This window comes from Apodemus sylvaticus, chromosome 12 (genome assembly GCF_947179515.1).
Source record: "Apodemus sylvaticus chromosome 12, mApoSyl1.1, whole genome shotgun sequence".
Classification (NCBI taxonomy): domain Eukaryota; kingdom Metazoa; phylum Chordata; class Mammalia; order Rodentia; family Muridae; genus Apodemus; species Apodemus sylvaticus.
Window position 1 is genome coordinate 65732592 of NC_067483.1, and position 21759 is coordinate 65754350.

A 21759-nucleotide genomic window follows, 5' to 3' on the forward strand; every position below is an offset into this window, starting at 1 on the left:
TACTTCTGATTTTAGATCCTGGATGGTTTTGCTTAGCTCCTTCACTTGCATGTTTGTGTTTTCCTGTAATTCTTTAAGAGATTTTTGTGTTTTCTCTTTCATGAGCTCAGCCTGTTGACCAAAGTTCTCCTGTATTTCTTTAAGAGATTTTTGTGTTTCGTCTTTCATGACCTCAGCCTGTTGAGCAAAGTTCTCCTGTATTTCTTTAAGTGTTTTTTGCATTTCCTCCTTGTTGGCTTTTGTATTCTCCTGGATTTCTTTCAATGATTTTTGTGTTTCCCTTGCAAGGGCTTCTACCTTTTGATCCATTGTCTCCTGAATTTCTTTATGTATGACCTTCATGTGTTCCTGTACCAGCATCATGACCAGTGATTTTAAATCCAAATCTTGTTTTACTGGTGTGATGGGGTATCCAGGACATGTTGGTAGAGGAGAATTGGGTTCAGATGTTGCCATATTGCCTTGATTTCTGTTAGTGACGTTCCTGCGTTTGCCTTTTGCCATCTAGATCTCACTGGTGTTAGTTTATCTTGTCAGTGCTGGACTCACCAGTGCAAGCTGCCCCTTCCCAGTTGGCCTCTGGTGCACAGCTTACCTCCTGCACTGCTTGTAGACAGTGTGCTGCTGCCCAGGCTGTTCAGATCCCAAAGCAGGCACCCGAAGGCTCCCGCTGGGGCCCGCTGGATTCACTGGAGCACACTGACTTCTCCCAGCTGGCCGCCCGGAAGCCCAGCTAGCCACTTGCAGGACTTGGAGATGTAATGCTGCCGCCCAGACTGATCTGGATCCGGAAGCGGAGAGAGTAGAGCTAAGGGCTTCTGCCTGAGGCCTTGCCCCAGATTGTGTCTGTGGAGCAGATGGAGCCCGTGTGCACTCCCAGGGAGTGCCGACAGTGTATGCTACTGTGACCTCCCCTGAGTTCCGCTCACTCCGCTGGGCAGCCGATCTGCCAACCGGGCTATCGCACACAAGGTTAGCCTGGCTGCCCAGTCCCTGAGTCCAGGCAAAAGCCTGGGAGGCCAAGGTCCGAGCAAAGTTCCCCTACGGCTTTGACTGTTAATTGGGTTTGCCAGGTGACTAGGATGGCGGGCGTGTGCGCCCGCGCTCCCTGAAAGCGCCGGGAGAGTCTGCTTTGCTAACAATCACCTGGGCGGGTTGACTCACAGATGGCCCACCAAGCCGCCCAGTTCTTGGGGTCAGTCCTGTGCCTTTTGGGGCCTGGACCCCCGCTTTGTTAGCCTTAGGCTATGCCTGTTACAGGTCTGCCCGCCTGAGCTCTCTGTCGTCCTGCAGGCAAAATGGCGGCGGCGCGCTCGCAGGCCTGGGCAAAAAACCTCCTGGTTGGGTTGGCACCCCGATGGCCCCCCGACCCGCCCAGGGCCTGGGTGCAGGCCAACGCCCGTCGGGCTCAGACCACCGCGGTGTTGGCCTCGGATTATGTTTGTGTACCTCAGTCTGTCCGATTCCTGGAGTACGGAACCAAGATGGATCCTCCTCTCCTGACTGGTGGGAGGCCGAGTTCTGAAGTGGCCTCCGTGCAGGAAAGGCGCCGCACAACTGCAGCTGCTTGCTGTCCGGCTGGTCAGCGAAGGTCAGTGGTCGTGGGCGCAGGGCCTAACTGGTCCCTGTGACGCCTTGGTTCCACTGCTGATGGCCCTTCAGCTGGAGCAGCCACTGCTGCTGCTGCTGCCGCCGCCGCCGCCGCCACCGCCGATCCTGAGCTGCTTTCAAAATGCCCCTCACATCACCATAAGGTTCATGAAACCCAGCTCAAACTATATTTTCTTCAGGGAAGGCAAAGTGCCTTAAGGAGTTCCTTCTGTTCAGAATGCTAAAGTCCAAGGTGCCCAACCTGACACAACCTGACTAGGGAGAGAGGACGGGGAGGAGTAAAGGGGAACCTGATCAGGTATTGAGAGGGTGGGGACAGGCATGAAGCCCAGAGGGCCAGCAGAATGAACAGAAGCAGACAACTTTATACCTTTCTTTCTTCTTTGCCCTAGCTACTCTGAGCAACTCACCGTGCTCAGGGCGGACCTCCTTACTTCTTAGGACTTCCATGTTTTAAGCAGTGATGTCCCTTTGCCTCACCATGACTTTGTCCTTGAAAGGCGCTACCTCTTCTTTCTTTAACATTCTTCACCTCTTCATTTCCTCTAGGAAACTGCTTCCCACTCTCCTTCCCTCTGTGCTGTGTTGGGTCATGATGTCCATCTCTTCACTGTCCTTCTCTGAGCATGAGGGGGTTTTCCTGTGAGAAGGCAACCCACAGTGGGAAGCAGTATGCAGTTTTGTATCCTAATGGAGCACCTGGTCTTCTGGTAAAAGTCCACAAAGGACTTTGATTAGGAACATGTAGCCCTATGAGAAAGGCAGAACAGGTCTGACCAAATAGCTAAAATCCAGAGACATGGGATGGCCAAGTGTCTGGGAGCTAGTGACCAACCAGTGACTTCCTCTGTTCTATGAGAACTTCAGAGGGAACCTTTGATTTATGCTTCCTTTTTCTGCCTTTCTGATGCTTTTCTGATGGTCATGTGTCCCTTTCCTCTCTACATTCATGGGACTAGAACCTTAAACGAAGACTGCAACTCATACCAGAAGTGGGTGCCCATGAAACTATATCTCTCTGTATTGCATATATAATGTATTTCATACATAAATAAGCATGCCATTATTATCATAATTGTTATATGAATAATTTGTTACATAAAATAGCTACACAAAAATATTTTATTTGATAGTGAAAAAAAGTGACTTAAAGATTTTCAGAGTGAGATATCCAGTTCTGAATATCAGGAGACATAATGTAAGTTCTGGGATGAGACCGCATGTGTTATGCATTACAAAGGCCCCCCAAGACTCTCACAGTCTGGAGAGTTCCTTGCTTAACCTTCTGGTGAGGGAGCAAACAAAACAGCTGTTCCTTGTTTTCTTGCCCTCCGTGGCTGGTTTTGCACTTCTGCAGTTTGCAGCCATAATGTCATGATCCCTGCTATGTCCCCATCAATTGTTAAGATGTGGGAAGTGCATTTGATCCAAACAATAAGTAAAGTGCTAAAATTTGTGACTGGCTTCCCTTTCTCATTAGCAAAGAGTCAGGGTTATAAATGACCTATAATAAGGTAGTTCCTACCTGACTCACATTCCTGTGTGCTTTCTTGACTGAGGAAGAGAAAAAAATATAGTGTTATAGCTGGTGTGGAATGCACGGCACCTTTAGTATGGCTGTGAGGTCTACCTAGCTTGTGACCCTCATCTGTCATGTGCGCTGGCAGAGGAAACTGCTGGTCCTGACTGCATTTGGTCCGCCTGCAAGCCAGAATTACTTCCTCCAACTCCAGAATGGAGTTAGCAAGAATGTATCTGTCCTCTCTCCAATCCCTGTAGAAACAGAGGCATATGTATAAGTAATTTTACAGAAATAAATACACATGATGTACAGATTTTTTTAAAAAATGAGAATTGGAGATTTAGTTTCTAAGAAGAAAGTCCTCTTAAAAAATACTGTTATTTCTCAAAACATGTGATACAGGCTGCCATGGATAATTAAGTGCTAAATTGATGTTGAAAAAAGTGATGACAATTTCTTTGACCTTTCTGGTGATGAGACTATTCATACAGAGCCCCACGGACTGGGGCAGGAACAGTAAGATCTGAATACAAGTCAATTAATTTTACCAGGAAAAAAATTTTGTCCACCTAGCTGAGCCCCGCCCCCCCCCCCAGCCATCTCAAAATTGCATGCACCAAAATGCATCTCAAAATCTAGCACAGCACTAAAATGGCTGTGCTAGAGTGACGCTGGAGAGAGCTTTCTGAAGGCACAGCCCTCTTCCTGAATTTCGAATCCATACTATGCACCTGCTATTAGAACATCTTGCAGGTGAGAAAACTCTCATCCTAATCTAGCTGGCTTCTTCCCAGGAGGATGTGTAGCCAAGTTTGTGACCAAATGAGCCAGCGCAAGGGACACCCAGATACTAGATACAAAGACAGGTGTCAGATGAACTGACAAATGGTTTGAAAGTAATGGTACTTACATTTTCTCAATCTCATCAAGAGAGTGGGGGATCTGTTAAGCAAAAAATTGTACTCACCTGAGGTCTTCCCTGTGCTGGATCCTCTTCTAAAGGATTGTGGGAAGTATTTACATTTAGAATATGGGTCCTGCATGCCAGTCTAGTCAGCACTATGATAGGTGAAACCCACTATTGTGGATTCAGGATTAGTTTATACCAGCATATACCTGGGGAGTTGAAATATAACATAGCAGGGGGGAAAAAGACATGTGCTGGGGCTCAAAAGAGTGAAGTGAGCTTAGAGAATCAGGAGGAAAAGCTTTGGGTACAAAATCATACTAGGAAATATCAGGGCTCAGAAAGAGTAAAGACTCAGGGATGGCCATAAATAACAACTCCACAATTCTGCTTTCTGTCTTTCTCTGTCTGTCTCTTTGTCTGTCTCTGTATTTCTCTGTCTCTGTCTCTGTCTCTCTCTTTCTCTCTCTCTCTCACACACACATACACACACACATACACACAAAGAGAGAATATAATGCATTAAGAATAGAAAAAGTGGTAAAATGTATGCAAAAAATGTGTTATATATGCACAATGGAGTACTATTCAGCCATTAGAAACAATGAATTCATGAAATTCTTAGGCAAATGGATGGAGCTGGAGAGCATCATACTAAGTGAGGTAACCCAGTGTCAAAAGATCAATCATGGTATGCATTCACTAATAAGTGGATATTAACCTAGAAAACTGGAATACCCAAAACATAATCCACACATCAAATGAGGTACAAGAAGAACGGAGGAGTGGCCCCTTGTTCTGGAAAGACTCAGTGAAGCAGTATAGAACAAAATCAGAACGGGGAAGTGGGAAGGGTTGGGTGGGAAAACAGGGGGAGGGAAGGGGACTGATGGGACTTTCGGGGAGTGGGGGTCCAGAAAAGGGGAAATCATTTGAAATGTAAATAAATACATCAATAAATTAAAAAAAAAAATTAAAAATTTAAAAAAAAAGAATAGAAAACGAATGATTCATAACTATTTTTTAAAAGTAGAAACTTCATGAGCACTGTGATCTAAATTAAAATGAATTCATAATAACACTACACATTGGCTGGGAATGGTGAGCCCAGGGTCGCCTGCCCCAGACACAGAATTAGACATTGGCTTGGCAGATGAGGTCGGCCTCATCAGTTGCCTTGGAAGCAAAGAGTCTCTGCTGTTCTCCTATCACATGACCACCTCTGGCTGGATCAGGCTGACCCACAGATTCACTCTACATGATTGAGCCACTGATCAGTAAATTAAAATCTGACAAACAATAGCACAGTAGAGCTTTTCGTTACCTCCCAGGAGGGGGGGCAGGGGAAGCCGCACTCAGCCACCAGCTTCCTTTGCTCTGGCCCATCTTTATCTGGCAAGCATTGGGCTTACGCCCAAGGTCCTGGTGTGTATAGCAGGCATCTGACTGGGAACAAAGTAAGCCACAGTCAGCTGGTGAAAAAAAAGAAGCTTCTGTATCAGGCTCTCTCCCTCAGTCCAACACCGTCCCACCCGATCCTGAAAAGCCAAGTGCAAGAGAGGAAGGCAGAAAACCAGACAAAAGTGGCAGCAGGTGGCAAGGGTGGCTGGGGCACCAGGGAAGGAGGAAGAAGGGCAGTTGGGAGAATTTTTTGGTTTTTGTTTTTTCTTGTTTTTTTTTTTCCCCACATTAAGGATGGGAAGGATTTGAAGACTTGGTTAATGACTTTACCAGGAAAAAAATGATGTAATTAGCTGAGTACAGTAGGCCGTGGATGTTGGAGTCGATGGTTTAACGAAGCCTGCTGTAATGAGGGTGTCAGGATCGCACTCAGACTGCCTTTACAAACCAGGCCTCTTCTCCAGAGTTTGTGCTTGATTAGTTCCAGAGAAAAACTGAACACAACACATTCTTTACAGGGAGAGATAAGCATGCCAGCCAGTGCTCGGCCCCAGGGAGGCAGCGCCCAGGGAGGCAGCGCTGCTGGTCTCCCTTACCTCTCTCCTCTTCCTCTCCTGCTTGGACCTTTGGCAAGGGGTGGGAGCTTGCAAGGGATTTTGGCACACACTGCTATGATCCTATTTGGGTATCGGCGTCTCCCCCGAAACCCTAAATTCCCTCTCTCCTTCTATTGCTACAGTCTTCAGTTCTATTTTGTATCTTTCTTGGAAGGTAGGACTTAGCCACAGCTGGAGTGTCTCATTGCCCTCTGTTGGGTTTAGATGGGAATTTGGGGCTTATGTTTAAAATGTTGATTGTTGGGGGTCAGATAACTTACAAGTTGACAGCACCTCATGATCAGCATTGAATGGTTTATGTTGGGAGTGAGCATTGGTCAAAAATTGGGTGGGTGGGGTGACTGATAATTACTGAGCATTACTCTCCTTTGTTGGTTTTTATTATCATGTTGACTGAAGTGACAGTTACCCTGGAAGAAGGAATTCATATTGAGGAATTGCCCAGATCAGATTGGCCTGGGTCATGTCCATGAGAAATCATCCTGATTGTTGATTCTTCCCAGCCAACTGTGGAAGAAACCATTTGTAAAGCAGGTGGTCCTGGGCTGTATAAACAAAGACCACGAAAGACCAAACCACAGAAAAAAACAGTAAGCAGCATTTCTCTATAGTTTCTGCTCCAGTTCTACCTGAGCTCTTGCCCTGACTTCGCTCCATGATGGACTGTGGTCTGGAAATGCATAGCAAAGAAACCCTGTCCTCCCCCAAGGTGCTTTCTTTCAGTCATGGTGTCTATCATAGCAAATGAGAGCAAACTAGAATAAGTCCTAATGCAAAATGTGGTGTAGACAGTTTTACTTTTTAATCTTCTGTGTCTAATCTCCATCAAAAAAATGGGTGGGTGGGGTGACTGATAATAATGTAATTCCTAGTCTCCATCAAAAGTGCAAGTATGGCGTTTTCTTGTTGATCCATCTCTGTTGTTGGGTAATGCTGCGCAAATGTCTGTTGTTTCACAGAGGTCTCTAATTGTAGAACAAGAATTTATAGACAATGAAGAGACTCAAGTGTGTGTGCATGCATACTGTGCTCTCTCAAAGATAACCTTCTACATGTGTGTCATACTCCATCTGAAAGCCTTTCTATCCTTAGATTTTGAAGAACATTAATTTCTCTCTCTCTCTCTCTCTTTCTTTCTCTCTCTCCCTCTCTCTCGTGTGTGTGTGTGTGTGTGTGTTTCTTGTGTGGATGTGAACATGATCTGTATAGCATAAATGCTGAGATCCGAAGATATCTTTGGGTGTTGATGCTTAGGCACATGCATCTTTTGTTTGACACAACAGGTCTCATTGACTTGGAATCTTTACATGGGTCCAACACAGCTGGAACATGGGTTTTCTGGGATCCACTTGTCAGACCCAGGTGTTTCCAGGGATCCACTTGTCTAGAATGTAGGTTTCCAGGATCTAGTTACCTCCTCTAGCCATTATGCCATAGCTAGGATTCTTGGTATTACCCACTGCATCCAGATTTTTTTGATGGGTTCTGGGTACCTGAATTCAAGTTCTCATATTTAGGAAGCAAGCACTTTTCCGACTAAGCTATCCTCTCAGCACACTGATTACACTTTGAAAACATCTATCCAAGAAATCTTAATATCAAACTCTTCCCTCTGTGTAAAGTAACCATCTTTGACACAATTGAGCTATTGCTTTGAGCTATGTATTTATGTTGCACAATAATTTAGCTTTACTGAAGGACGTGGGGTTATGGTGCAGGCAGAATCAATAATACCAAGGATAAACACATGGGTTCCTTGCTTGCATACCCCGAAGATTATCTATGAAGGCAAGATAGTCCAGGAACTAATTTATGGAGGATAATGAGAGATCTGAATGACTAAAACCCTGGGTATCATTGTAGGCCTTTCTGCTTCTGCAGCCACATTACAAGGGATCAGTATTTAGGTATTGATTTGACTTTGTATCCCTAGATAAATTTGTAGAAATTACTTAACTATTTTGATCTTCTATTTCCTCATTTAAAATAAAAGCAATAATTTCTACTTATATTTATTGATTTATCTAGTTTATAATCATATACAATGAAGTAATGTGTATCTTATGCATTGCATCTGGCACATGGTAGGAATTTAACAAATACAATCTTTACTATTAATTTCCCTTCTCCATACTAACAGTATGGGAAGATGTCACTATGTTTTTCTAGTCACCAAAAAAGGCTGAAGCTCAAAAAGGAGTGAAACACCACACAGTGGAATTGTGATAAAAGGATGAGAAGCATGAGAAGTGGTTTGTCCTTGAGTTTGTCATGAAACAAGCCATCAGCTATGAAGACTCATCAGTCCTCCATATCACTGAAAAATCTTTAGTAACAGAAGAATAGGGCCAAGGGGATTTTGACTAGGCCTAATCACAACAGAGTTCATCACACCCACGATGATGAAGTTGCACCCTACACTTAGGTCATGAATATGACCAAGGCCATACTCCATCTGAAAGGACTTCCACATACACCTTTTGTAGGCTTTCTGAGAAGCATAGCTTTGAAGAGTTCATAAGACTTTTCATCTTATAACTCTTATAAGATGAAAACTTATAACTGGTTTATATAGTGACAGTTAAGATTATGGACCAAGTTCAAAGAAATCTTAACTTCTCAGCTAATGGTGCCAATGACTGTTGTCACCTGAAGTCACTGAGATCCAGGCATGCTTTCTTGTATATGGTCTTTCTCAATGCATGGGTTTTAAAGTAACTGATTATTTTTTCTCAGTTCCAACTGCTGCCCACAGAGCCATCAACTCTGTGAGACTTTCTTCCACTCCCGTTGGACTAGGCTCCCTCACTTTTGAGGAAATAGATGTAAAAAAATCTTCAACTAATTCCATCTGGTTAAATAACAAGAAGAATTCTAACGGTCATTAGCAAAAATATCCACTGCCTCTCCTATTACTTGTTCAATAATTCCCTTAATGTTTGGTCCTAATGGAGCAGATTATTATCACAATTTTATTTCATCAAGATCACCTACTGCAAGAAAACAAGGTAGAAAGAGGAAAGGAACACAGCCAAAGATAGGCATTGGGCATTAGCCAGCTGGAGATGTTTATTTATTGGCTTCATGCTTGGCTAGTGAAGTTGTGAAGGGCTGGTGCTCATAGCCCAGGGAGAAAACCTGTCTCACGCTGCTCTGCTCATGGGCTGCTGAGACAGCGACCTAGAGTGCTTTTGTTTCTGTGTGGATCCTTTAGTCTCCTAGCTTGGCTGTCATACATAATACACACATTTATGCATGGGTATGCACACATAGCTACAAAATGGGTTCTATGAGGATCTGTCCTTTTTATACCTGACACTGATTAGGGGTTATATCCAGAACATCTGCCTCAATTGCATCATTTTTCATAGAACTTTTGAGTTTAAACCAGAGGGATGAAAGTACCCAAGCCCTGTCTGATTCTTCATCTCCCTTCTAGATATTTAGACCATTTATTGGAATGAAAGAATCTACCGAGGTGGAATTGGACCTAAAAACACATCCATGGCAAGTTACTGCTCTAGCATCCTGTTCCACTCAGCATCACTCAACATTAGAGTCCTCATTAAGGCAAAGACTGATAACTGAAGCCATTAAGGATCAGAATGCAGTTTAAGAAAAAAAATGTACCCCAATGTTGCAGTAGGACAGCAAAGTCAGGGGTCTGAGTCAAGAAAAAAATTTTTTAAAAAAAACCTTTCAACATCCCAAAACAGCATCTCTAAAAAAAGATTCTGAAGAAGAAACTAAAATAGCCCAGGCTGACTCCAGCAAGCTTGCCTCCAGCCACTGTTCCTGTTGACTCTAGGCTCTCATTAGATGAAACTCCCAAATCTCATAGAGGAGTTCAAAACATTCCAGATTCAAAAGCAAAGACAGTGATCAAAGCTAACTGTCTTGAAACTTTTAGGCCTAGGAAAATCAAAATGAAGTAAATAAGGAAGAAGCTACCACACTGAGTGGCCTTAGAGAAAATCTGCTGATAATCACACTAGATTGCAGAGAACCTAAGGATCATCTTGCCTGCCTAAAAGGTTCTTCAAGTCAGAGTTGGTCTTATATCTATGGGAGGTTGCTGTTCACTCTATCTTGACCAGGTAAATAACATTCTAATAAGGCATGATCATAAGTATATTCCATTTCTTCTCTAATCACTAGGTTTGTGGGACTAGGAGTGTGAAAGGAGGAATCTGGAGGTCTCAAGGCATCAGGCAAAAGCATGCTCCATTGAGAGGCTAGCCAAGTGTGATGAGGCTATCTTCTGCCAGGCAGTTGTGCAATTCGTGTCAGAAGACTCACAACACTTATTGTGGCCCCCTAACTAATATGGTGGCCCATGGCAACTAGAAAGCATTTCCACAAGATTAAAAGCTTCAGAAAACCCCCAAGAGAAGATGATGTTCTTAATAACATGTAAATTGAACTTGCTACTTAATATGTTTGAAGCATTTCACTTGTCTCCTACTTAGGAAGGAAATAGGCAAGGGATAATGGATTTCTATTAACCAACCACCACAGAAGAGAAAAATCTGTCAGAGAAGATAACCAAGGGCTTTTCTTCCTAGTTTGGATGGCTTCCTCTGCCAGAAAAAGGATGCACAAGGTCAAGGATATGTTACCACAATCTTGATGACATCATTTGACCTCAAAGATCTGTCCGTACCTTTGAGATGGGAGATGTCCTTCTATCAGAGCTAAATGGAGTTGATGGTTGCTTCTGAATCAACTCCATTATGTCTTTGGTCTGTGGTTTTGGCTTAATTGGCAGGAAGGTGTGACCATGTTCTTCCTACCATTGCCCTGATAGCTTAGCCTGATTTTCAGTTTGGCATGGGTCATGGTTACAATCATCAAGAGCTGATAACAAGAACTGCTACATTTCCTTCAGTCACCTTATGCTGTAAAGGAAGGCCTGTATTAGGTTCAATGAGGCCATGAAGTTTGTAGAAAATTGCACAGTTGGGACAGAACTGTTAATTGGGAGCTACACGAGATTCTTTTCTTGTTGCTGTGATCAAATACCCGACAAGAAGCAACTTAAAGAAAGAAGGCTTCATTTGGCTTGCATGTCAAGGGGTACAGTTCCTGTGGTGGAGGAATCATGGTAGTAGCAGCTCAAAACAAGTCATCACAAACAAGAGGCATGGGTATGTGAGAGTGTTAAAGCTTGCCTTGCATCTCCAGGCCATGGGATGGCACCATTTACATTCAGGTTTGGGATTCCTTCTCCAGTTAAACATTTCTGGAAACACCCTCATAGACACACTCAGCACTGTGTTTTTGTGGTGCATCTAAATCCAGTCAAGTCAACTAATTAGTTTAATCGTCATAGGGACTTCAGACTAGTAATTTAGGCCTGTTATCTAATGGACTTACAAAACACAAGGTCAGAAAGGCCTTGAAACTATCATCCATCCATCCATCCATCCATCCATCCATCCATCCATGCATCCATCCATGCATCCACACATGCATGCATGCATCCATCCATGCATCTATCTATCTATCTATCTATCTATCTATCTATCTATCTATCTATCTATCTATCTTTTTGTATAACATCTATTTGTATATTATCTAAGTATTCATCATCTGACTGTCTCTCTGTCTATTATCTATGTCATTAATTGTTTATTCAGGTCAATCTGGTTGCAGATTAGAATGTGGCTAGATGCCACAATGGCTTTGATGAAGCTCTCCTTTATGTCTGCTTCCTGGAAAAGTCAAAGACAGATGTAAGTTATTGTTGCCATATATGATTCTTGGCCCTGATCTTTGGGGATTCTTAAAGAAAAGTAGGCCACCAAGTGTGCCTATTTACTTCTTATTTTTCACTACTTTTTAATTTGTTTAGGGATGTGATTTTAAATTCTGTGTGTCAAGTTGCCCCAAGGGATAATTAGTGATGTTTCAAATTCACTCTACTGTTACTCCTCCACTGGACTTTGAAATGCTAGCTGATTGATTGGCCACAGTCTCTTGACAGATGGTCACTAAAAACAAAATCTCAGCTTTTCCAGTTTTCTGCCAATGGTTCACACAGCCCAGGTGATGCTCTAAACTTCTGTGACATTTAACAGATCCAGTCTCTTTCATTCTATGATTTATTGATCACGTGACACTGATCAGGGAAGGGTTTCACTGGCCTTCAGGTTACTCCATTTTTGTACAACGTATATTTACCTATTGTTGTTCCTTTTGTTCTAAAAACCACTAGCTGTTTTTAGCACCAGTAATTGCAGTGACTTTCTTTTATGTCTGCATTTACTTTTGTTCTTTGATTTTGTTCCCTGACTAGAATGTAAACACCATTAGATTAGGAATGCTAGCTATATTATTCCTGTAACAGTAATAACAGAAACCACTAGAAACACACATCCCTAGTGCAGGTCTGGCAAACATTCATAGAATGGCTTAATAACATAAGTATCAGTTTAGTTTATAAGCATATAGATGTCTATAATACAATGAATTCAAAATCTATGAGCCCTGTCTTTCTCTCTCTCTCTCTCTCTCTCTCTCTCTCTCTCTCTCTCTCTCTCTCTCTCTCTCTCTCTCTCTCTCTCTCTCTCCCTCTTCCCCCCTCTCTTTCTCTCTCTCCCTCTCCCTCTCCCTCTCCCTCTCCTCTCTCCCTCTTCCTCTCCCTCTCCCTCTCATTCCCTCTTCCCTCCCTCTTTTTCTTGATTGTTTTCTTCTAGTCTACAAACAGTTATTGACTTTCTGTTTATGCCAGGTACTACAATCAACTAACTCTCAAGCTATAAGAGATATGTCAGACATGACCCCAACTTTCATCAAGCCTATAGTCTATTAGAAGAGATGGAAAACCAGTCAAAGGCAGAATTAGTTGTGGTTAGTGTGGAAGGGGTCTATGCTCAGTGCACTGAGGCTGGACAGGAGTCCATGGAAACCAGGATGCTGAACTAATTTTGAAGAGTCAACTAAAATGGGAGGCATTACTCAGGACCTAGGATGAGTACACAATGGGTCTTGTGGTTGAAACTGGGGATTATAATGAACATAAAATGTATATCTGACTAACATTTCACTGACCCTAGGAAATTACTGTCAATGTTACAAAAAAAAAAAACCACACTGTTACAGAAACAATTATAAAATATACAAATTATCTGACAAGCTTCATGTTCCGTTCTCTTCAATGAGTAGCATAAATGTCAATTTCATAATAAAATAAAGGTTGTTTTCATTTGCTTGATCTCTATTAAAGCCAGTAGGAATGTTTTATTGATTTCTAAAAGAAAAATATGTTTTAAAATGTCACTTTTTTATAAGATATTTGTGAATAGATGCAGAGTCCTCATATACTTCCAGTTCAATTGTACTTACAAAATGTTAACAGTTTTGAAAAATCAATGAAATGGTCAGAAACCTCATGCAGAGATGAATAAAGAGCAAATAATGCTACACCATGAAGTCAGTTGTTCCTTATTTTAAATGTTCAAAGTCTGCCCTTATTGCTCCTCACCTGAATATAGAGGCACCTTAATGCTTTGTTTTGGGTTTTCAATGCCGTAACACCTGATGCTAACACAAATACACTCTGAACAGAGTGAAGAAGTCCAGAAACACAAAACCAGCCATGGCTTGCCAACAACTCCTATACTTTCTCTGAAATCAGGTTGTCCAATGTGTTCTTGCCCAGATATTGGCTGAAGTCAATCTAGACTCAGATGACAGAAGGAGTTTTTTTATCCCAATAAACTTTTATTTGTGGAATGATAATATCTTCATCTTGTGGTTCTTCCTCATTTAGTTAACAGGAAGTCCCCAGGTGCCATATTGTCATATGCTACCTCTCTTGGAGTCTTTGAAAGAAATATCCTAAGACATCTGTGACTTTCATTTGTAAACTTTTCTACGAAGTTTAGGAGGAGCTAAAAATAATGTATAGTACAATGAACTGGGCTCGTATGAGATTATAATTGTAGCCAAATGTCTCAATGAACATCAAAGTTCTCATTGTATAAGGACAGATTATTTAGCTATCCAGACATATGCCCTATTTCAAATATAACAATGTCTTTTTTTATACTTCTGCTTGGTATCTGATCATTGAATAGAGCATGTAAGTATTTCAGAAAAACTTATGCATAGTGAGTTTATTATTATCATCACAAAAATCTCATTTTAAAGAGCATCACATATAAATAATATATAATATTACATCTTACATAGTATTGTTTTTATAATAATATCTTATTAATTAGTAAGTCACAACAAAGTGTTGAGACACCTGTTACCAAGCTGTGTTATGGGAGCAAGGAAACTTTACAAGAACCTGAGTCCTGAGAATACTTTCCCTTATGTCTGAGGTAAAATGCCCCTGCTGGCTGGAGCTTATTACGGGTAGACGATTACTAGAGATCTAAGGCCATCAAAAGCCACTGCCTCTCAGCAGAGAAAATACCCTATTGACATAACACCACAGATACTGTGTATACAAGCTTAGCCAAATAAAACCTTATTTTCTAGCTTTTTATAGGCTGTATGATTTAGAGAAACAAACATAATATATCCTCAGTTGGATGTCTGGACTTTATTATATGGTAAGCTAATCGTATAGGACCCTAACAAAATGGACTCATGAAATGTGAAGGATCTGAGAGAGTCATCCACTCAGCTCCACCACTGTCTTACCTTCTCTGGGCACCATGGGCTGCTCAACATCATCAGGCGAGGGGGTCAAACCTAGAGATTTTTGGTGTGTGCTCAGCTGAAAGAGAGCATACACTTCTATGTTAAAATTCATCTAAATTTTAGGACCTAACAGCACCTTGCTGGTACTTTTAACATGGAGAAGTTAAAATGTGAGAGATATGTGGGGTCGTTAACTGTGTCTCTACCAAATAATCTTGGATCTGGGTTCTTAGTAGTTGCTTGGGAAACAATGCTTTGTTTGTGATGATGGTCATCTGACCTCTGGTCAGCTAGATGTAGGCATTGGCTAGTTTCTTTTTTCAATTTGTGAAGTTAGGATGGATCTACATACAGGCATCCTCATGTACCCATTTTATCCTTTGAATGTTTGAAGATCCAGGAGGGAACTTCTGTTTCTATGAGCAATGATCATCATGGTAACTGAAGCCTAATGGTCTACAGGCTCTGGAGCTGTAGTCTGGGGGAGATGCACTCTATGGAGATGGCTCAGTAGATACAGTGTATGCTGTGCAAGCCTGAATACCCGAGTTCATCACTAGCACACATGATATTCAGGCACTGTGGTTCACTGTGGTGAGATTCTGTACCTGGACGCAGCACAAGGGCAGAACAGAGACAGAAGGATCCTGGGGCTTAGCTGGCCAGACAGTCCAGAGACAGACTCTGTTTCAAAAATAAGATGACTACAAATAAAGGAAGATACCCAACATTGACTTCTGGCCTCTGCACTTGCTTGTCCCATAAACACACCCTGCCCCCTCCATACAAAGAACATAGGCTCTGAAATTAGTCAGTAGGGCTCCACTACAGTCCTAATTTTGCACATTGCATTATGGAAATTTTTTTTAACTTCCATGCCTTGTTCTCTTTTTTTAAACAACAGTGGGGATACTCTTAGAGTTAAAACTTTAAGCATTGTGAACAACTGTCTAATATATAGTAAAAGCATCCATTTATGAACAGCTGGTATTGTTTTATTATTGAGTAATATTGGCAATGAATCTATGGGCTGGATTTCACTGTAACCCTGTTGTGACCATCTGTATGCAGAATTAGTAAGGAAAGGTGGAGGGGCTGCTAAGGAGCCCTGTGTGAGCTGGAAAGATGGCGTTCGAACCGTTCCTCGGGGATTGATGTTTATGTCGCGCTTACAGCTCTTTGGGGAATAAAATTACCTCTGGCTTTCAGTGGCCTAATTCAATATCTGACAACTTCTCTCAGTTGGGAAGTTATTCCTTCTGTGTGGCTTAATTACCTATTGCGGCAGCTTTAGTTTGGGGTGAGAGAAAGGATGGCCCATCTACTCTGCCATGAAGATGATTGACGACTCTGCTGAAAGCTATTAGGTCGTACACAGATACTTACTGTCCATGGGTTAGCTCAGGGCTTGGTTCTATACAGTCGGCTGCAGTGTCCTGTAGGCAGGGTTTGGCTGCATGTGTCTGAGAGTCCTCAGTATGGACTGCAGGGGAGGTAGCAAGTGAGATGACCAAGAACACTTGGTTTTACACTTCTACCCTATGCCATAAGAATGGGTTTACTCTCTCTGGACCTGCGTGAGAAGTCCCATCAGAAGAATGCAACCTCCAAATAAAGTAAGGAAGACTTGAAAAGCAGAAAGTGAAGTTTTGAAAAAGCCTTATTCCTTGATATGTCACTGACCAGCTGCCTCTCTGCCTCCTTGTGTAGCCTGTTTGAGCATGGTAGTGTGGACGTATGTGTGCTTGTTTGCATATGTCATTTTCTCACAAAGATGGTGGCAAATGGAGGGAGAGCCAGGAAGATTTACTGGGAGACTGTATTTATAAATCCAGAACATAATCATTGTGACACTGGGGGGATAAAAGGATAGAAATCGTTACATTTGTTTGTGGGAATATTCTTAATCCATCTTCCCAGGTTGGACTCCATGAGAAACAATGGGGACCTTTAACTCTATAATATGCAGTAAGTTAGCAGTGGCTAGAGGCAAGGGTAGGAGGAGAACCATTTGGCACACCTTGACCGAGTGAAATAGATTTAAAGGGATATTGGCCAAGATAAAGCGGTGAGCTTGACTGCGCACCAGAAGGTTTATGCCTCTGGAGTGCTGTAAAGGAAAGAGCATAGGAGGCTGTCTTCACCTCTGCACACTCCAGCTCGGGCTTGTCAGGGCCAGTTGTTCAGCCTCACTGAACACTGTATTCTTCTCTACAGTAGACAGCTGGTGCTGTCCTGACTGTAAGAACTGGCCTCTGAGGTGGTGGCCTCTGGGTTGTTGAGGGTTCATCAGGAAACTCCCCCAACCAGCCTGACTCAGTTATGGCATCAGTCCTCTCCTCCATGGGAAAAAAACTAAACTGAGTCCTAGCCACCCAAGGCATGCACAAACCGTGGGATTTCTTCACACAGTCGCTACTCAACGCTGATGGATGTAAATGGGTTGATGGTGTTCCCTGCTGGGCCAGTTATTTTGATGGAGACAGCTGAGCAGATCCTTGATGGTGTGTGATGTATTGTGCGGGGCACTTTCCATCATTACTTATCCTGATATTTAGCAGCCCCCATAAGCAGTTAACTGGCGACTTCTTCGTTGTACAGACAAGAAACCTGAGTTTTAGAACTGTTAGGACTCATTGATTTGTGGATCCAGTGTTAGGATCCATCTAAGATTGATTGTTCAGCTATGAGATGAAACTCGATGCCACCCCATGCTGGCTGCTAAAAAGGAAGCCTCAAAGCAGCTTTATGTGTAGCATGTTTGCCTTAAGAAACAAACCCTTTCTCTGGCTTCTGCAAATGAAAACCCCAAATCTCAATCCTCCCCACCTTCTATCTGCTAAGCCAGCAGCAACTGGATTCCTGGAAACAAGGCACTAACCACATCTTCTCATTTTCCTCCATTGTTAAGCACTAGTGCCTGCAGAGTGTCCCTTAGTTGCTGAGTGATGCTTCCTATAAGTACTCAGTACATTTGAATGCATAAATTAATGAATGAGTGATTAGTGGAGTTAGCAGATGGATCAATGACACTGTGGGGAGAGCTTACCTTTCTTTGTGCAAACATCTGACGTCCTGTCTTTCCAGGGTGGCATGATCGCTCTGTTGTTATCCATCTTGTGCCTGGTGATGATCCTGTACACTCGCAGGCGCTGGTGCAAACGTCGCCGGGTCCCCCAGCCCCAGAAGAGTGCCAGTGCAGAGGCAGCCAATGAGATCCACTACATCCCATCTGTGCTGATTGGAGGCCATGGGCGGGAAAGCTTGCGCAATGCCCGTGTGCAGGGCCACAATTCCAGTGGGACTCTGAGCATCCGGGAGACACCCATCCTGGATGGCTATGAGTATGACATCACAGACCTGCGTCACCACCTGCAGAGGGAGTGCATGAATGGAGGGGAGGACTTTGCCAGTCAGGTCACACGCACTTTGGACTCCCTACAGGGCTGCAATGAGAAATCTGGAATGGACCTCACACCAGGTAGGAACGGAAGACGGGATAGGCAATAACATGTTTCATGGGCTCCACCCTTACTGAGTTGCTATTAGCACTCAATGGCTTCTGGGAGAAAGCCAGTTGTCTTTATGAATGTGACTCCTTGTAAGTTGTCTGTGCTCCAGTGGACAGCCATACACATATAGGCAACACCATTGGAATATTAAAGAAAATTTTATTAAAAGGACATAAAGGCGGGATGGGGAAGTGTGTGGGAGGATATAGGAGGACATAGGAGGATATAGGAGTAAAAATGAGTGTGACTGATCAAACTACATTGTATACATTTATGAAATTTTCATAGTAAAAAAAATTGAAAAGCAACCTATTTCCTTAGATAACTGTACTGGATTTCTAATTCATAAAAGAAAAAGCATAATGTAAGTTGGATCCACTTCCACTTCCACTTCCACTTCCGCTTCTACTTCCACTGAGCTTGGTAGCAAAGATATGCCTTTACACGGAACTGAAGTATGTTAGAGCCCCTTTATGCAGCCCTCTAGGAAGTAAGGAGGCAGCATGGGAAACTGACCCAGCTTGACCTGTTTGTAAATCATCTATTCCTGCAGGCAACTTAATTTTTTAGTAACATGGAGGGTCCTCAGCTATCTGCTTTTCCTTTGGTTGGTTCTTGTTTTGTTTGGTTTTGGTTTGGTTTACTCTCTGCCTCCTAAGATGTGGGCCTTGGGTCTTCTAATTGTATTAACTAGCCTCTGCTTCTGTTGTCTCTACACAGGATACATTCTTTCCAAATAAAATGAAAGAGTACAATCAAAGCATCAGATCATAGATGCCAGCTATATCTAACAAGAGAGTGAATAGGACAGCCTTGGCCCTAACCCAGCAGAACAAAATCAGGGTCAAAAACATGCAGAGAGGGAAGATCTGTTCTTTTAAGACAGCCCACCTCTCTCTCTTTCAAACTGCTATGAATAAGTACATCTTAAAAGACAGCATCTCAACAGTGGTCCTCAAGGTACTGCCTGGTACTTTCTTTGAGGAAGACACAGTCAATACTGCATGCTGCTAAAGATGCACAGACTTTCAGTGAGGCCGAAAAAGGTGAAATCACATAGCAGGAAATGGAAATTCTATGTAGCATCTGGAAAATGGCCTGTATCAATAATCATTTCCTAATACAATTTGATGTCTGAGAACTTTAAAACCTGAGAGAAGGGAGGAGGATTCTCCTACATGTATCATATTCCACATAGCACTTGCCATAGTGCCAAGGACATGGAATGAACATATGGTACTTGGGGGTTCAATCCCAAAGTTCTTTAGGGAACAGACGGATCACACAAATGCATGCAGTGGCTAGAGTTCAGTCAGCAGGGAATGAGGGAGTCTGTGATGAAAGACAGACCATACTCTGTCCGAATGCACATAGATCTATTTCTGCTAAAACCCAGTGCTGTCCAGAAGGACACACCCTGCATTCTGTGTTTAGCCAAAGGCTGGCAAGCAGTGACATTATCAATGCAGAATTAGCCAAATTGGATTTTCAATGGTAATCCTCTTACTTCACTCCTCCTATAACTTTGTAGCCCCTAGAAAGCAAAAAGGAATGCCTTCGTTTCCACTAGCCTCTTTTTCTATGTTCATTTCAATAATTGGGACCCATCTTACTCAGCTCAAGCAGATTTTCTCTCTCCTTTTCATTTTTTGCCCTTTCTCTTGTTTTTTTTTCCTGACTTTCCCTTATATAGGAAGTGACAATGCCAAGCTTTCCCTGATGAACAAGTATAAAGATAATATCATAGCCACAAGCCCCGTTGATTCCAACCACCAGCAAGCCACTCTGCTCTCCCATACCTCCAGCAGCCAGAGAAAGAGGATCAACAATAAAGCAAGAGGTACCCACGTCTAATTCTAAGTTATGCAGATGAGATCCAGAATGTGGGCAGAGGCGGGGCCATTAAAGCAACTACATGCGCTGTGACACATAGCTACAAATAGATATGTCTGGCACAACCTTCAGGAGCCCAGAGAGATGCTACTCGGCCCAAAATTTAAGACTAGAAACCTCTTGGTTAAGTACTGTCATGGACATGAGTATTTTCTAGGAACTAATTGAACAACTGTGCAAAGATGTGTGTAAATGGTTGCTTATCGCATTTAAACAAGCTGAAAAATTGGAAATGGTGTAGATGCCCTCCAATAGGGAATTGGTAGGCTATCTGGCACATCTGCCTAATGTCCAGTCATTTACCATGCAGTCATTTAAAATGATCATATAGATCTTTATTTGTTAATATGGAAAGTTGCCCACCTATTTAGTGAAGAAAATGAGGTTATAATCAAGGTATGGCTCAATTCCATTTTAAAGGGAGATTAAAACCCCTTACCTGCTTCAGTATCAGAAAAGGACAGAGGGTATATATATCAAATAATAGAAAAAGTTTTCTCTGTTTTAGAGGGCTTGTAGGACATATCCTCTGTAGATATGCCTATCTACATTTTTTTAATTCTTTTTGTATATATTCTTGAATCAGGAAAAACTCAGAAATACAATGCTTTTTCTGGTCTGATATAATTCTGGTATTCTACCAATCAAAATGGAACATTTTCCTTTCCTTTTCTCTACCTCCTCCCACCTCTGGAAGTCCTCTCTGACAAGTAAATGCCAGACGAGTCCCTAATTACAGAACCATGGGCTCAGGGCGCTATCAGTTACTCTCATAAATATCTGGGTTTTCAACAAGCCTGGGTATCAAGAAGTCCCAGCCCCCCAGCTACCTCTCCCAGACTGTCTGTTAGCCATTCTCATTTTTATTGACTTCCCAATTAGTCATCCTGTGATTCTGCATCATGCAAAGTGAAAATATTTACTCTGATTCTCTGTTCATTTCAGCCGGTTCTGCCTTCTTGAACCCTGAAGGGGACTCCAGCACAGAGGCAGAAAATGACCCACAGCTGACCTTTTACACAGACCCCTCTCGGAGCCGGAGGCGCAGTCGAGGTAGGAATGGTGGGAAGGTATATAAGTGGGATGTACGTGGGAAAGGTGGGGGCCACAGCGGGCTCTGTGGACTGGAGCCAACTTCAGCAGGAAGAATGCCTGGATCCCAGTTCGTGCTTCCTCCCAGGAAGAGGAGAGCCTAGGGTTCAGTGAGAGTGAGAATCATCTCTCCCAGATAATAGCACTCTCAAACAAGTTTCCACATTGTTTGAAAGGCTGTTTCTTGGTCAGAAGACTCTCAATTTCTTCTGGAAGACTCGCAGTCATGTTTTACTATTCAGAGAAATAAAGTGGATGGGGTTTAATAAAGGAATAATACATGGTTGTCGTCTTCAATTCAGCTGTATTGGCCTTGAGATTGAGATAGACTAGGGTAGGAGGGCAGTAAGGAATCACCTAGGAGTTGAGAATAACATGATTTTCTTTGGCCTTTGAGTCTTTACTCGGTAGAATCTTGAGACCTCCAGGCCCTTCACTTCTGGCACAGTTTAAGCTAATTTGTTCTTCACACCGACACACCTGTCCTTTGCAGCATCTGTGTCTTGCTGCAGGCTCATCCTTGGTAAATCATAGACTTCAGTTGTT

At 42.7% G+C, this 21759-nt stretch overlaps 1 protein-coding gene across 1 annotated transcript in view; it reads left to right on the forward strand.

Annotated features, from left to right (window-relative positions):
• Nucleotides 1-21759, forward strand: part of Astn1 (astrotactin 1) — a 317026-nt gene that overhangs the window by 131464 nt on the left and 163803 nt on the right. The window contains exons 3-5 of the mRNA XM_052200999.1: nucleotides 17804-18197; nucleotides 19922-20068; nucleotides 21067-21174. Coding sequence (XP_052056959.1) covers nucleotides 17804-18197; nucleotides 19922-20068; nucleotides 21067-21174 — 649 coding nt within the window. The remainder of the gene's footprint in view (nucleotides 1-17803; nucleotides 18198-19921; nucleotides 20069-21066; nucleotides 21175-21759) is intronic.